Raw genomic sequence first — 15,991 nt, forward strand, 5'->3', positions numbered from 1 at the left:
TGCTTTATTTTTTTTAAAGGAAAACTAGAATCTTGAATGTTATTCAAACAACAGTAAGAGGAATTTTACTGATGTAATGTGCTCTTGGTAACCCAATCTCCTAAATTACAGATTTAGGCCTCTTCCACACTGCCCAATATCTCAGGATCTGATCCCAGATTACCTTCTTATTTCAGATTATCTGGCAACATGTAGACTCATATAATCTAGTTCAAAGCAGATAATCTGGGAGCAGATCCTGGGATATAGGAGAATGTAAAGGGGCCTTAGTTTAACACAGGATTCTGGAAGACCAAAACCCAAACAATGACACTTACATTGCCGAAGTCGCTGGCTACTGATCTCTGTGTCATTTTGCTTGTTGTCTTTATGGAAGATGGCATCCCAATAGATGGTTTCCTGGAAACACAGCTGTGGGTTCCTTTTAACAATCACGCTGCCTTTCAAGATTTCTATGGAGAACAAAGAAAAGGGTAGCAAAGAACAAAACACATTCGTGATTTGGCACTTTTTGTTTTGGCTTCTTAGACAATGCCTAGTATAATCTATTAATCCACCTTGAAATTCAACAGTTCTCGATTGAGCCACAATAAAATACAGAACAATGTTGTTAGCATGTCTACAATACATTAAAGTACAAACCCCACTTGTCAATCCACTGGCTAAGCTGTATTAAGCTCACAACTGGGAAACATTGTTCTGCCCATAGTTCTGGGAATTCTGCAAGAACTGTAGGCAAAACAATGTTTCCCAAATACTTTTTCTTACACAGAATGCTTTTCCCTGCACACAAAATGCCGTCTCCTGCAAAAAAAATGTTGTTTTTCTATGCAAAACAACCACATGGAAATTTTGCACAGAACAAATCCCCAATTGTGAATATTCTCATCAGTCCAGGATTCTTCTTTTCACGTTTTTTCATACTTGAAAAACATGTTTTTCTACTCTTTTGCAAATATTTCCAAATATTCTTTCCATCGCAATGCAGATACCAACCAAACCTCATCAAAGCCAACTATTCTTGTTTCTGAAATAATGCCTAGCCCCATTCTTCATACCTGTCAGTTTCAACATGCCCAGCTCCCGCAGTCCTACATTCCCACTGTGGTCGGCATTGTCAAGGATGGCTAGTGCATACTTGTCCTCATATAGCTGGGTCCCACGAATGATGATGAGGTTCTCCAGATGCAAGTTACTCACATTATTCTTGGCAATCAGCACATATCCCTGGACCTCTCTGATGTCCTGAGAGAGAGAAAACATTATCAAGATGAGAGCAAGCACACAAGGAACCCTTGTTTCAGAAGATACGTAAAAATTATGAGATTTATTTATTTACTAGCTTGAGGACCCGGCGGTGCCCGGGTTATTTGAGAAAGGCATTGTTTGCCTGTGTTCCAAATGTAGTCTAGATCCAATGTCAGCTGGGTTCAGTGGGTGCAGGTGAACTACAACTCCCATATGCAAGTCCCATTGTCCATGGTCCATCCCCCTCCAAACAGCGCCAGGATGTAGAGTGGGTCATGGGGGCTGTGTGTGCCAAGTTTGGTCTTGATAAGTCATTGGTGGTTGCAGTGCTCTCAAGAAGTGAGTGAAGGTATTGCAATTCCCATCGTCCATGCTTCGTCATCTTCCAAACCGCACCAGAGTATAGAGTGGGTCATGGGTGCTCTGTGTGTCAAGTTTGGTCTTGATCAGTCATTCGTGGCAATTGCAGTGGTCTCAGGAAGTGAGGGAAGGTACTATAAATCCCATTTTCTGTGGTACATCCTCCCCTAATCTGCACCAGGCTGTAAAGTGGGTCATGGGGGTTATGTGTGCCAAGTTTGGGCCAGGTCCGTAATTCCTGGCAGTCACAGTGGCTGTTATACCCCAGCCACCTTTGGGTTCTGAACCTGATTCAGAAATGAACTTTGACCAGGATGAAGCTTATTCTGACCTTTTACCCAGTTCTACGAGCTCCTTTCAGTTACAGACCCAAGTTGTGGATAGCTCCGATGCTTCCTTAATTGGGAGAGATACTGAAAACATTACTCCCGTGGTAGAACCAAATGTCCTGAGTTCCCCGGGGAATGTATCCTTTAACAGAAGGGAGTCTTTGCATTGCCAGAAATCAGAAAATCAGGAGCTTCGAAGGAATCAACGATTGGCATCTAGAGGGGATACTGGATAGGATATTTCCTTGGGAACCTTTGGGGAGTTGGTTTCCCTTCGCTGTGATTAGATCTAAGTTCCATAAAAGTGTCTTACACTGTGAACAATTCGTGGTGTCAACGTAGCAACTTCTGAGAACACTTCGCCGATTCCAGTTCCCTGATTTCACCAAGCCAAGTCTCCTGTTCCTGGCGGCCGAGCCGAGCCGCGACTCCCGATTGAATCCGGAGTAAATTCACGTCCTTGCCTTGTTCCTGAATCCAGATTGCTTTTAGCTTCGTCTTCTGCCTGCCTTGATATCAAAGACTTCCTCGTGACTTTGGACCTTGTTATTCACTCCTGCTTTCTTGTTGTTTCCCCGCTCAAAAACTTTCCAACAGTTTTCAACGTGTTTCGGTTTCTGGACTTTGGACAATAATATTGGACATATTTCTTCAACTCTTTGGACTAATTCATACCATATCATAAAGGACAATTGCTCACTCATCCTTTCCACTTATTCTTTCCTGAATTTATAATTGTTTTAATAAATATATTATATGATTATTGGTCTCTGTTTGGTTTCCAGTGCTCACGCTGCCTTGGAGTGCAACAGTGGCCTGTGGAAGAGCCTTTGCAGCTGAAGAGCAGGGCATAATTGCTCTAAATATATTTTTTTAAATCCTAAAATTGGAAGGGACCACAAGGGCCAACTAGTTCAACTCTCTGCCATGCAAGAATATACAACTAAAGCATTTCAAAAAGATATTCATCCAACCTCTGTTTGAAGGTCTCCAAAGAAGGAAGAGTCCACCATCCTCCAAGGCAGTATATACCTCTATCGAACAGATCTTACCGTAAAGAAGTTCTTGCAAATGTTTAGGTTAAATCCTTTTTCTTGTAATTTGTTCGTTTGTGTTCTCATCTCTGGAGCAGCACAAAACCACCTTGTTAAATCTTCGAGCTGACATCTCTCCAGAAATTTAAAGATGGCTATCATGCAACCATTCAGTCTTCTTTTTGCCCTGGATTATTCATCGCAGGACTTGGTTTCAAGATCTTGTCAATATCCTTCTTAAACTGTAAAAGTCCTTTGGCCCTTCAGATATTGTTGAGCTACATCTCTCACCATCCCTGAGCCTTTGCTATGCTTGCCAGGGCTGACAGATATTGAAGTCCAATAACATCTAAAGGGCCAAATGTTGTTCAGCTTTTCATCCAGATGAACTACCGAAGAAAACTGTTTACCCGAGCAAAAACAAAAACAACCCAGCATGCTGCAAAGCACAGAGCAGACATATCACGTTTGCATACTTCAATGAACCTAGGATTGCTTCCGTAGCAACACCCGTAGCTCTGGTAACCTCAGGCATTCTACACATTTGGAAGCTATCAAGCTATGTCAATAATTTACTTTAGATAATTTTAATAAAAGTACAACAGAATAGAGTACGGTGTAAAATAATAACACATTAAAACAACAACGGCTCTGTCAACAGATAGTAAAAGTCAAAACTATCTCAGGTTCAAAATAAAATTAGCAGTTTCGTAAAAGCTTGGGAAAAAAGAGGGGGGAGTATGTTTTGCTAAGAAACTAAGTAATAGCATGAAATGCACCAGGAAAAGCGGGGGCATCCCAAAACCAAGGAGCTATCAGTGAAAGACAGTCTTGGATCTTTACCCATTACAGTTCTGGCTGTAGTGGCCCCAAAGGAAAAATTCACATAATAATCACAAAAATGGATAGCTTGCTGTGAAAGACAGCCCCATGAGTATAGCAGTCCCTGAGTTACGAACATCCGACTTACATCTGATGCATAGTTATGAACAGGGATGAGACAACACGAAGTGAGAGAAATCTACTCCTAGGAAGGGAAAATCACTCCTGTAAGAATTATCATAGAAAAAGGGTATCTGCCCTGAAGCTTTATCACTAATCCTTGTTTCCACAAGCCAAAATTTTCAAAATCCAATTATCACATGGACAGAAAGTGAGGTGAAATCTTCTAATTTGCACAGATAGCAAAACAAACTCCTCAAGGGTGTTAACCCTTCCCTATGCCATCCAAAACTTGCATCTAATATATCTGGCTGGAGTTACACTAAAGAATGTACCTGTTCCAACTTAAATACAAATTCAGCTTAAGAACAAACCTATACAACCTATCTTGTTTGTAACTTGGAGACTTCCTGTGTCTGGGATCAAGGCTCTACAAAGCTTTAACTATGACAATCTAAAGTCAAATACTCTAAAAAGTTACTGGGTGTCCATAATATTCTATCCAAACATTAATTACAACAAATGCTATTGATATGCTATCTTTTTTTTCTTTAGCTGATTGCTAAGTATGGCCAAGCATTTTGAATTTTGTTGTGAACATTCTCATTATTATTCCCTTCCACCTCCTGCCAATAAAATCTCCAGATTGTAAAAACAACTCCTAGAATCACCCAGTCAGCTGGTTGGTTCAGTGGGCATGGCCGCTGGGGGAATTCCAGAAAAGTTGAACCTAAAACATAATGTTTCCAATCTTTGTGACATTCCTGGTACTGGACTGCAAACACACCACAATAAGGATGCCTAAAGAACAAACCACTCCCAAAGGGCTCGTGCAAGCAGGCCAATCCACATTCTCAAGAACATAGTTTTGAAAATGTGTTTCCACTTGTTATATTCATTTTTTCAAAAAAAAATAGGAATGAGATCTAAATCTTTTCTTCTCAGGACAATTGTATGAGACAAATCACAATGGTTTGTCATTTTGCAGAAGTAAACTCAGGCAAAAAATATGGGTAGATGACTCAGGGTCAGTCCAAGAAGAGGTAATCCAATTGGAAAACTTATGGATCCAAATGTAAATGTTGCACTTGTCATGCCTAGCACTTTATAGTTGGCCTTGCCCACTCTGAAGCCCTGGTCATTGCATCTGGCCCTGCTGATGGAGCATTTTGTAACTGTTTTTTTATTTTTTGTGGTTATTTTGAATTGTATGTTCATGTTTCATGTTTATTCTTCTTTATTATGTTTAATTTGTTGTATGGTTTCTTTTGCTCTGCTGGAAACCATCCTGAGTTTTCTCGAGGAGATAGGGAGGTATATAAATAAAGTTGTTGTTGTTGTTGTTGTTGTTAAATTTCAAAAACTAAAATTCCACAATCCCAGTTTCCAGCCCAACAGGTAGCTGTCCACTGTGGTCAAGGTCAAAGTCTGGAAAAAATACTTTTTGTATTTTTGTAATATGGCAATGCTGGCCAGGGAATTCTGGGAGCTGCTATCCAAAACTCAGTTGTTTCTACCCACCAAGAAAGCCCTGCTCATTGCTGGTGTGATCATGCTACCCAACCTTTTCCATGTATGATGTTCTACTGTCGGAGGGGCAAAATCAAGAGCTGTAAGAAATAATTGGATTCCTCATTCTTAGTGGGATGTACAACACCAAAAAGAATCAAACATAGACAATGTACCCATCTGCTCTGTGTCTTCTTTCTCTCATTTCTCACAAAATATTCAGAGTACCATAACTATCTTGAGAATCTGTCTTTACTTCCCACATCATACCTACCTTGAGGAAGGACGTATCTGCAGATGCTGGTAAGTGTGTGATCTCCAGGTTGCCTTGCACAACTTGACAGTATTCATAGAGCCGGCGGAGGGTGGCATGGTGGTTTTCTGGGCTGGAGGGACGTTGCAACTTCATATCAGTTCCTGTGCAGACTAGGGGGGAAAAAAGAAAGGGAGATTCAGATGATTGTCAGATTCTCTAAAAGAATGCCAACAGCAAAGTTGCCCACATTCATAATGATGATATCATCACATTGGATTTTTATGCACCTTTCCAGTCAGCGCATCTGGAAATGGGTACTATAGTATTTGAAAAGGGGTGAAATAGATCAGCTAATAGATAGTGCTGTCAGCTATATGCAACTGCAGTATCAACGGGAGGAAAAGAAATCATTGCTGGACATAACTATGGGGAAACATGAGCCAGGGAATGTCATTGTGCTTGTGTCCTACATATGGGCTTTCTTCTGTAAGGCAACTAATTCACCACTGTGGGAACAGATCACTGGACTAGATAGGCTCTTCAATCTTGAAATGAATGAAAATACACATGGGCAATCATTGGCAAAAAATTAGAGGCTGGAAGGAGAACCAGACTGCCAGTGATAAGGCTTAGGCATCCTATGAAACTTTCCATCTTTCTGTATAATTATCAAAATCAGAATTAACTGAAAAGAATAAGTTTACATGTGCAAAATGGGTACACTATTACATAGACTACAAAATTCCATTTCAGGGGCTCACTGAAAGACTACCCTTTCCCCAGTGGTTCCCAACCTGTGGTCCATGGTCCACCAGTGGTCCCCAAGAACTACTGGCATATAATGTTCTGTATCAGAAACTAGATATGATGTGGTCTATCCAATGCAATTTTCTAAATCAGCACCCCAAATAACCAAACCAAATCTAAAGTTGACCCAAAACTGATTTGTAACCCTTTGGATACTGACGTTGGAATGGCCCCTGGTCAAAGTGGTCCCTAGTAAAAAAAAAAAAAAAAAAAGTTGGGAACCACTGCTGTACCCAGTACAAAAAATCACTACAGGTCTCTCTTATCTGAAATGTTTGGCACCAGAAGTGTTTTGGATTTTCTTTCAGGATTTTGGAATACTTGCTTATACATGATGCAATATTTTAGCAATGGAATCCAGGTCTGATCACAGAACTCATGTATGTTTCATATACACATTGCTGGAAGTCATTGTATACACAATTTTGAAAATAACTTGATCCATGAACAAAAACTGAATACACCAATTCACCAGAAAGCAAAAGTATCACTATCTCAGTATTTTGCAATTCCAGATAAGGCATGCTCAACCTGTAGTAAAAGGTGAAAAATAAAATAGTGCCCTGCATGTATCAGAATCCAGTAAGACATAGGCTTCTCTACTTACAAATTGGTTCAGTGTGTGCATATGTACATGTAGTGTGGATATGTATGTATAGCTCAAGGAGATAATTTTTCCCTTTTGTTGGAGGACATAGCTTTTCCAGCTGTGTGTCTTTAAGCAGCCAAGGAGGAGGTAGAAATCCATCTGGTGACATTCCCTCTGCAACAACCCAATGCTGGGGAGATAAAACAGACAGAGGAAGATAGAAAATTCACATGTTGGCTTGAACTAAGTAAAGTGGAGAAAGGATTTTGGATTCAAGGTTTTAGCACAAAACTTATTCCCAGAGCTTGGAATCCATCCAAGTCTTTCCAAACCAGACAGGAACTTCTCAGAACGTTTCAGAAATCCTGATACTTCCTGTGCTTCCCCCTTTCCAGTTTCCGAAGCCAATGTGCATTCATGAGCCCACGTACAGCCACTGCCTCAATAAAACCATCCCCCAGATTCCTGGCATCAAATAGAACATAGAAGTATCCGTTTCCATAGGAAATGCCATTCTCTCATTTTAACCCAATAGCTCATTTCAACAACTTCCCATAGATTTCCTGTATCACCCCCGGTTGGTGTAATAAACCTAGCAGCTTCTTTGTCTAGAATGGCCACTCCCCCACAAGGGCCCTGAATCACAATCATTTGGGACAATGTGACATTTAGGGACCCATGGATGGACTGCTTTTAAAATTACTTCATTGTGAGCTAATGTTTTTTGGTATTTTAAAAAATCTGAATCAAGAGATTTGTAACTTCATTAAAAATGCATTCCAAATAGAAAACAAGGGAGTAAATTACGACAATAACCCATAAATCAAGGATTTGGATTTCCTGACTTATTGTTTCAATGCAGCTTTATACTCCTAAAAGCTATTTGTCCCATCCAGCTTCTTTCACAGATTGCTGCCTTGGGCCCTGTCCCTTCTCACCTAGATCACAAAATCTCTTGCCTTTCATTGACAGCTCAATCATGATAAAACATTTTCCTTCCTCCTTCCCCATAATGCTGCACCTCGAGTTCTAAAATACCTCCTTTCATTCTAACTAAAACGTTTTAAAACCCCACATACATTGAGATACTAATATCCCTCCCAATGCAGGCATGCATTTCTAGGTGTGATCGCCTGGAGTCAATCATGCCTTTGGGTCACAAAATGTTCCCCAACCATAAATCTTGAAGTGAACTAAAATTTGAAATCCTGCAGACAAAAGTATGGTATGAACCCCGCTACACCCCATGGATGAAGGATCAGCACCCACAATTTCACCTACACACCTGACAAAATGTCCTCTCTTCGAATCATTTAGGGACTCTTCTACACATGCAGTAAAACCCGGAAGTAACCGGGACAAAAGGGGGAGAGCTAGAATCAGATTAACAGCGAAAAAGCAAATATTTAAAAGCTGCACTTAAAACCCTATTCCATTCCAAATATGTGCACTTTCTCATAACTGTATATCCCTGCAGTCATGGAAAACACGAAACTTCCTTCCCATACCGTGGGTTGCTCCAGCGCAGGTGCACATTTTAAAAGTCCCAAACAGCTGATTAGGCTATCAAAAAATTTTAGCCATGGACATACAAGTGGCTAAAGGGAAGCGCAATTGGAAAGCAATTAGAACTCTCTGCAACCATTCATTTCTTTCTTATAATATTAAACAGAGCTTGAATTAACAATTGGGTGAAGAGAGAGATAAGAAATCTGCTTGTGTGAACATTAGGATCTTTGCATGTGTGCATATGGGGGTCAGTGCATCTTGGATATAATTTTTTAAAAACCTTCTGCTGAATGTCCCTTGTCCATCCTCCATTTTGATCTTCTTCAAAGGAAGATGTGAAGATGGCAGGGACCATTTCCCAGAACTGACAGGTCTGTGTATGGACTTGTTGTTAGGTCTCGGGACTTTTTGCCCCACTTTTAAAACCGACAATTTGACTCTGTCTTGAAGTGCCCTAGGTCTTCCAGTGATTCTATAGTAGCTTCTGTCTTGGAAAACTGTGCAGTCTCCTAGAAATGATACCTCTATAGCAATTTTCTAGGTCCCTCAGGTCGATACTACGGTTACTTTCAGCAGAAGTCATTTTTTTCAATAGGGTTCACTATTATCCATGGATTCCCATTTCCATAGTAACTTTAGGAATGTATCCCCTGCAGATATGGGGGCATACTGTATAACAATTCAGCATGTACTCTTAAAAGTCATAATACATCTCAAGCATGTGTTCACTTCATCAAGAGAAACAGGAAGAAAGGAAGAACACATGTCATAAAATGCCACATTGTTGAGAGTTTTTGATGAGGGTCCCAACTGGTCATGTCCTCTTTGACAATAATCTCACCCCAGGTTTTCTCTTTCTCCAACTCCAGCAACAGTAAACATGTGGCCACTAATCATGCTCCGTTCTCCTTTGGCTGCTTTCGGATCTAGCTCAACACTGCCAAGACTTGGCGGCATGGAAACCAGGGTGGAAAACATTGCAATGAACAGTCCCACTTTATTTAAACGTGCATAACATTTGAGAAGATTGTGCTTCGTTGTAGTTAATGTATATGTGAAGAGCAAAACATCTTAGGTCCAATCTGGTAGTTTATCTCAGTTATCACTAGTTCCACGACTTTATCTCCAGAGCACCTCCTTCTGGCTTGAAATCATGATTTAAATCAACACAGAGAGACAACTATGTGTACACAAAGCAGAGCTCACTTAGGGCACTCCCTCTATACAACTCCCCGCCTTTCCCCTTCTGTGTAGTGTATACAATTTAATAAAAACTATCCTGCAAATCACGTGTTCTTCTGCTGTTTTAGAAATGCTGCAGCAGAGAAGCAAACATTTCATTGTTGTTGTCTTCTGTTTTATTGAAAGCTGAAAAAGCTGCACATCATTAGTAGGACAGGACTAACTAGAAATAAATGTTCCTGGGCACTTGAAAGAAGGGAAATCTTTCTGCAAACTGTGTAAAGACCTACAATGGAGATTACACATTCTGTACTTTGTTCCCTTCCAAGAGGGGGAAAAAGTTTATCTGAGAAATAACAGGCCGGTTATAAAATCCAAGAGAAGGCGTGGATCAAGCTTGTTTTTCTGGTTGGGATGGGCGTTTCTCCACCATGTTTACTCCCTTCCCACGCGGGCATGTTTACGCAACCTACTTTCTTGCACAGACAAGCAACAGAAAGAGAAGGAGAACCAACCTTCGCCTCTAGAACAGCAACCTGACGCCGTGAGCCCATTGGCACCCATGAGACTGTTCCCACAGACATGTCCCAGCCCCATATCAGATAAAACCTTGGACAATGGGAAGGTGGCAGAGGGAAGCGCGATTCAAGTTGGTTCCAACATGAATTAAGCAATCAATGAGGTGGAACTAAGAAAACAGGTTAGGGAAAAAACAAACAGTGCAGCAGGTGGATTGAAGGCTTACCAGGGAATAGGGGGAAAAATCCCAAAAATTATTCTGAGGACAAGTCTTCTGGAAATCAAAACAACAGTCTCCACCATTTGGAGACTAGCAGGCCAAATAAAGGACAAACACTGAATAATAAATGTGGTCGATAGGGGACTGATAACACCCAGGATTTTCAAACTCCAAGAAGTTTCTGTATCTCAAACAAACTTTGTTCAGCTTGATGAATCACTAGCTGTAATATGGCAAATATTGAAATGTATGATTTTAAAACATTTTTGAAGAAGTCAATATGGCTTCAAAAGCTTGCATGAAGTATATTCTGTGTTTGGTCAATAAAAGCATCATTCTTTTGTGGCTTTTGTTTTATTAAAATTGTTTGCAAAAAAAAGTAATAATAGTATCAGATTATCTCCATGTATAACCTACCCCCAACAAAATGGACTAATAACTTTCACTTGGAAGGACTCCTCGACCTTTCTTGGCCTTGAATTGTGAGCTGGCCTTAAGAGAAAGAATGTGTTCGATTCTATTCGGGTGTGACTAATATTTTCTGTCCCAGGATATTTGTACAGGGTGGACTATTACTGAAAGTGACTACTATGACTTATGACAGTTGCAAGATTTAGAATTATAGCAACTTTGGAAGGTAAGGCAAAACAATACCATATTTCATCAATTGTAAGATGCCATCGATTCTGATACGCAGCTCAATTTTGGAACAATTTTGGAGGAAAATAATGTTCCTAGAATATAATGATAAATTAAGGATGAATTTTAGGAATCAAATAACAGGCTCAAATATAGTTAGCAAATAAGCAGGATCTTTAAATCACTCCTTTCAATGGGACAGACAGGATTTGTCAAGGTGGAACGTGACAACCTGGAATGTGTCCAGAGGAGGGCGACTAAAATGATCAAGGGTCTGGAGAACAAGCCCTATGAGGAGCGACTTAAAGAGGTGGACATGTTTAGTCTGCAGAAGAGAAGGCTGAGAGGAGACATAATGAGGGCCATGCATGTGAGGGGAAGTAATAGGGAGGAGAGCAAGCTTGCTTTCTACTGCCCTGGAGACTAGGACGTGGAACAACGGCTTCAAATTACAAGGAAAGGAGATTCCACCTGAACATTAGGAAGAACTTGCTAAATGAGGAACAATCTGCCCCAGAGTGTGGTGAAGGCTCCTTCTTTGGAGGCTTTCAAACAGAGGCTGATGGCCATCTGTCGGGGGTGCTTTGAATGCGATTTTCCTGCTTCTTGGCAGGGGGTTGGACTGGATGGCCCACAAGGTCTCTTCTGACTCTATAATTCTATGAATACAGCTAAGGACACTGAAGTGAAAACTGAACCCCAAATTCCTTTCACTAACAGCTTGCTTTTCAGCCACTATTCCATCAATAGGTAAGGACATCATCTTTAATAGTTGAATCACATCCAAAACTAAATGAGACTACTATATTGCTTTTAACAATGGGAAGGCAAAGAATATAATCAGAGAGCAATTATTTAATGTAAACAGTTCCATAAAAGTCTTCATGCTGCACCTCCCTGAACAGCATGACGCATTGCCCAAAATGTGTCTTATCTGATTATGAAGAATAATAAATCGTCAATTTCCTAAAAAGAAAATAAAGAATGTGGCAATCTATGGAAATATAAAAGGACCGTTGAATGAAATCTTGGTCCTAGAAGTACAGTTGTCCCTCTTCATCCATGAATGGATTAAAAATATCCCACCCTCCTTCATTAAAAAAAAAAACCCAAATCTTGATTTTGCCATTTTATATATGAGACACCATTTTACTATCCCCTGTATCCACAGGTTTTGGTAACCACAGAGGTCCTGGAACCAAATGTCAGCAGATACCAAGTGCCCACTGTACTGAAGATCACTGGATGAGCCCATCTCAGACCCCTTCTAAGATGTCATATAATCTGGATTATCAAAGCAGATAATCCACATTATCTGCTTTGAACTGATTATCTGAGTCTACACTGCCATATAATCCAGTTCAAAGCAGATAATCTGGATTTTATCTGGCAGTTTTACATCATGCAGCAAACAGCAAGCCTTTCCTTGGATATTTCAGAGGCCAACCACATAGCACGGGTTTTAATATAGCTTTTCTTTCTACCAGATCAACGGTGTCTTCAGATTACCCCCAGGCATTTGGCAAGGCTTCACAACAGAACTGCTTCTTCAAGCAGAGCGCGTTTTTAGAAAGGAAAAGGAACTCCATGAAGCAATACTGGTGAAGTTAACATGCTTTGTCTCCCACATACCTTGACCATGCCCACATAGCTCCACTTTCATTTGTGCTATTGCCACTGAGAGATTTAGATCTAGAGGCACTGATACAGAAGAGAAAGGAATTGCTAAACAGTTAATCTACAAAACACGTAAAGGGCCCTTAATGTAGTTACTTCTCCTAATGACAACCAACATGAACATACATTCAAGAAAAGTCATTAACAGATCTTGAATACACACTTTCCACTCAAGTTTTTCTCTCTATCCTGCATGTGAGATCAGAGTGTAACTGCTCAGTGAGAGTTGTGCAGAAATATACTTCACCTCTATGACACTAGAGTCACACACTTGAAAAAACAGGTCATGGAGGTAAGAAATGGCTCCTAAGTAATCCACAGGTTTTTTAATCAACACACTTAGCGGGCACACCAGCCAGGAAACCAAGCAGGAACTGTATGTGTCACCCTTAAACAAGAACACAGCAGCTGAAATTCTCAACTCAACCTGAAACAACTAAGTCCAATGTCATCTTGTGATTGAGCAATATAATAACACCATACATGCAAACACCAATCCTGGTCAGGAAAGAAAGGTACATCTCAGGCTCTTTCACATTTTGCAGTTATATGACTATGACTCCACTTTAATACCAGGGCAACTTCCTAGAGAGTCCTTGAGTTTGTAGTTTGGTGACGCACTAGAGCTCCTTGATTGAAAAGATTAAATCTCCTTTCTAACACTATAAATTCTAGCATTCCATATAATGTTGCCACAGCAGTTAATGTGGAATCATAGTGATGTAATTAAGGTTAGGTAAAGGTTTTCCCCTGACATGAAGTGTAGTCGTGTCCGACTCTGGGGGTTGGTGCTCATCTCCATTTCTAAGCCGAAGAGCCAGCGTTGTCCGTAGACACCTCCAAGATCATGTGGCCGGCATGACTGCATGGAGTGCCATTAGCTTCCCGCTGAAGCGGTACCTATTGATCTACTCATATTTGCATGTTTTCAAACTGCTCGGTTGGCAGAAGCTGGGGCTAACAGCGAGAGCTCACTCCACTCCTCAGATTCGAACTGCCAACCTTTCGGTCAGCAAATTCAGCAGCTCAGCAGTTTAATCTGCTGCGCCACTGGGGGCTGCACAATAATGTAATTAGGGGGTATGAAAACGACCCCAGCTCTTCTCTCTCAACTCACTGCTCTGCAACAGTGGAAAAAAGAAATTGAAACTACATACACTTTCCAAGCTACAAGCAAGATAGGTTCTGTAGGTATAAGTCTAGTTAGTGAATCTGAGCATGAAGATTAAAGGCCTGAATAAAGTAAAGTACAGATAAACGCTAGTTCAAATTCTTGAGTTGAAAAAAAGACAAAGAAGTACAGTACAAAACATGTTGTCCCAGTGCAGACAGAAAACAACCACCAATCTGATGAGCAAGACGGCCCAAAGTGAGTCAGGGAAAGCACAAAGCTTCAGCAAACACTACAGACACTATGTTCCTAAACAAAAGTAAGAGGTCTGATGAGCTCCAGAACCAAGAAAAGACAGATGTGAAAAATAGGCAATAAGGGTTGTTGTGTGTTTTTCGGACTGTATGGCCATGTTCCAGAAGTATTCTCTCCAGATGTTTCACCCACATCAATGGCAGGCATCCTCAGAGGTGTGAGGTATATGGAGAAACTAAGCAAGGAAGGTTTATATATCTGTGGAAGGTCCTGGGTGGAGGCCAGTGTGAATGTTGTAATTAATCACATTGATTAGCATCAAATGGCCTTCCAAGCTTCATATCCTGGCATCCTTCATATCCTGATATGAAGCTTGGAAGGCCATTTAATGCTCATCAATTACAACATTCACACTGGTCTCCAACAGACAAGAGTTCCTTCCCCCAACCTGGACTTTCCACAGATATATAAACCTTCCTTGCTTAGTTTATCCATATATCACATACTTCTGAGGATGCCTGCCATAGATGTGGGCGAAACGTCAGGAGAGAATACTTCTGGAACATAGCCATACAGCCCGGAAAACACACAACAACCCTGCGATTCTGGCCATGAAAACCTTCGACAACACAATAGGCAATAAGATAGTAAAAGAAGATCTTGCTCTGGAATCCAGAAATCTGTGTGCCAATCCTAATAGTCCCACCTTTGTCCTCTCTTTCTTGTTGTTCAGTGTCTGCACGTCATCTCCTACTAATGGCAACTCTAAGGAAAACCTAATGTATACCAGTCATGTACATATAAGTCAATCTTATGTGTAAATCGAGGGCAAGTTTGAGGGTCAAAATTATGCATTTTGATATGACCTGTGGATAAGTTGAGGGTAATTCCACAGGGAGGGGAAAGCATCAATGCCACATATGTATCAGCCCCATTTTTGTGTTGATGTTTTGACTAAAATTTCTATACATATATTTCAGTGCAAATATTACAATTTCTGCATAATTTGGAAATGAGACTGCAACATTTTTTTTCTGTCAAGAGTGTGCCACTGCCATGATGAGCCCATATTTAAAGTCATTCCCATGATGGGCTCAATAGCAACGATTTCCTTCACCAGGCAGCAGTCTAGCTTCCTCACTGTCTCGGATTCAGTGGGGACTCTTTTGCAAGACAATCGGTCAAAAGGACTGGCATTAAAGTCAACTCCCAGCTGCTGGAATTCTCCGCATGTCCGCCTGCAGTCTCCCAGCAACCAGCAACCGTAGTCCTCAGGCTTGGGCCACCCAGATTAGCAAAGGGTCTGGTTCTTATCTAACGCTTAGTGCCGAAAGAGTGGGAGGGAACGTTAAAATTAACTTTGTTACAGAAGGAAGGCTTCAGTGCTGGACAAGGCCCCCACAGCATTAATAGCTGCACTGATTCCCACTCAAGCGCCTTTAAAGAAGTTTATACTGTGCATTTGGTTGCAAAACATCCGTAAATAAAATCCAACGGAAACAAATGGGGAGGCTCATTTTAAACTGATTCAGCAACAGGCTTTCAGCTGGGCATTTTAAAGTAACAATTGTGAGTCCAAATGGATACCCAGAGGAGAAAAACAGACGCATACCATTGACTCAATGAACCATATAATGCTCACTCTTTTCAATGTTTTCTCCAAGTTATTGCGAACCAAAATTAACAATAATCTCCAACTGTGTTTGTAAGCTTTTTAAAAAGTTTTTAAAACAGCTTTGATAAACATTTTAGTGACTGTTTCTTAAATCAAGGTTTTTCTAGTCATGGCCAGGACAATACAAATT

The 15,991-nt window shown here is 40.7% G+C and overlaps 1 protein-coding gene across 1 annotated transcript in view; it reads right to left on the bottom strand.

Moving 5' to 3' along the window:
* The window catches only part of erbb2 (erb-b2 receptor tyrosine kinase 2), a 70,205-nt gene that overhangs the window by 35,451 nt on the left and 18,763 nt on the right, over positions 1 to 15,991 (bottom strand). Inside the window, exons 2-4 of the mRNA XM_062984058.1 lie at positions 5,697 to 5,848; positions 1,059 to 1,245; positions 318 to 452 (exon numbers count right to left, since the gene is read on the bottom strand). Coding sequence (XP_062840128.1) covers positions 318 to 452; positions 1,059 to 1,245; positions 5,697 to 5,848 — 474 coding nt within the window. The remainder of the gene's footprint in view (positions 1 to 317; positions 453 to 1,058; positions 1,246 to 5,696; positions 5,849 to 15,991) is intronic.

Source organism: Anolis carolinensis, chromosome 6 (genome assembly GCF_035594765.1).
Source record: "Anolis carolinensis isolate JA03-04 chromosome 6, rAnoCar3.1.pri, whole genome shotgun sequence".
Taxonomy (NCBI): domain Eukaryota; kingdom Metazoa; phylum Chordata; class Lepidosauria; order Squamata; family Dactyloidae; genus Anolis; species Anolis carolinensis.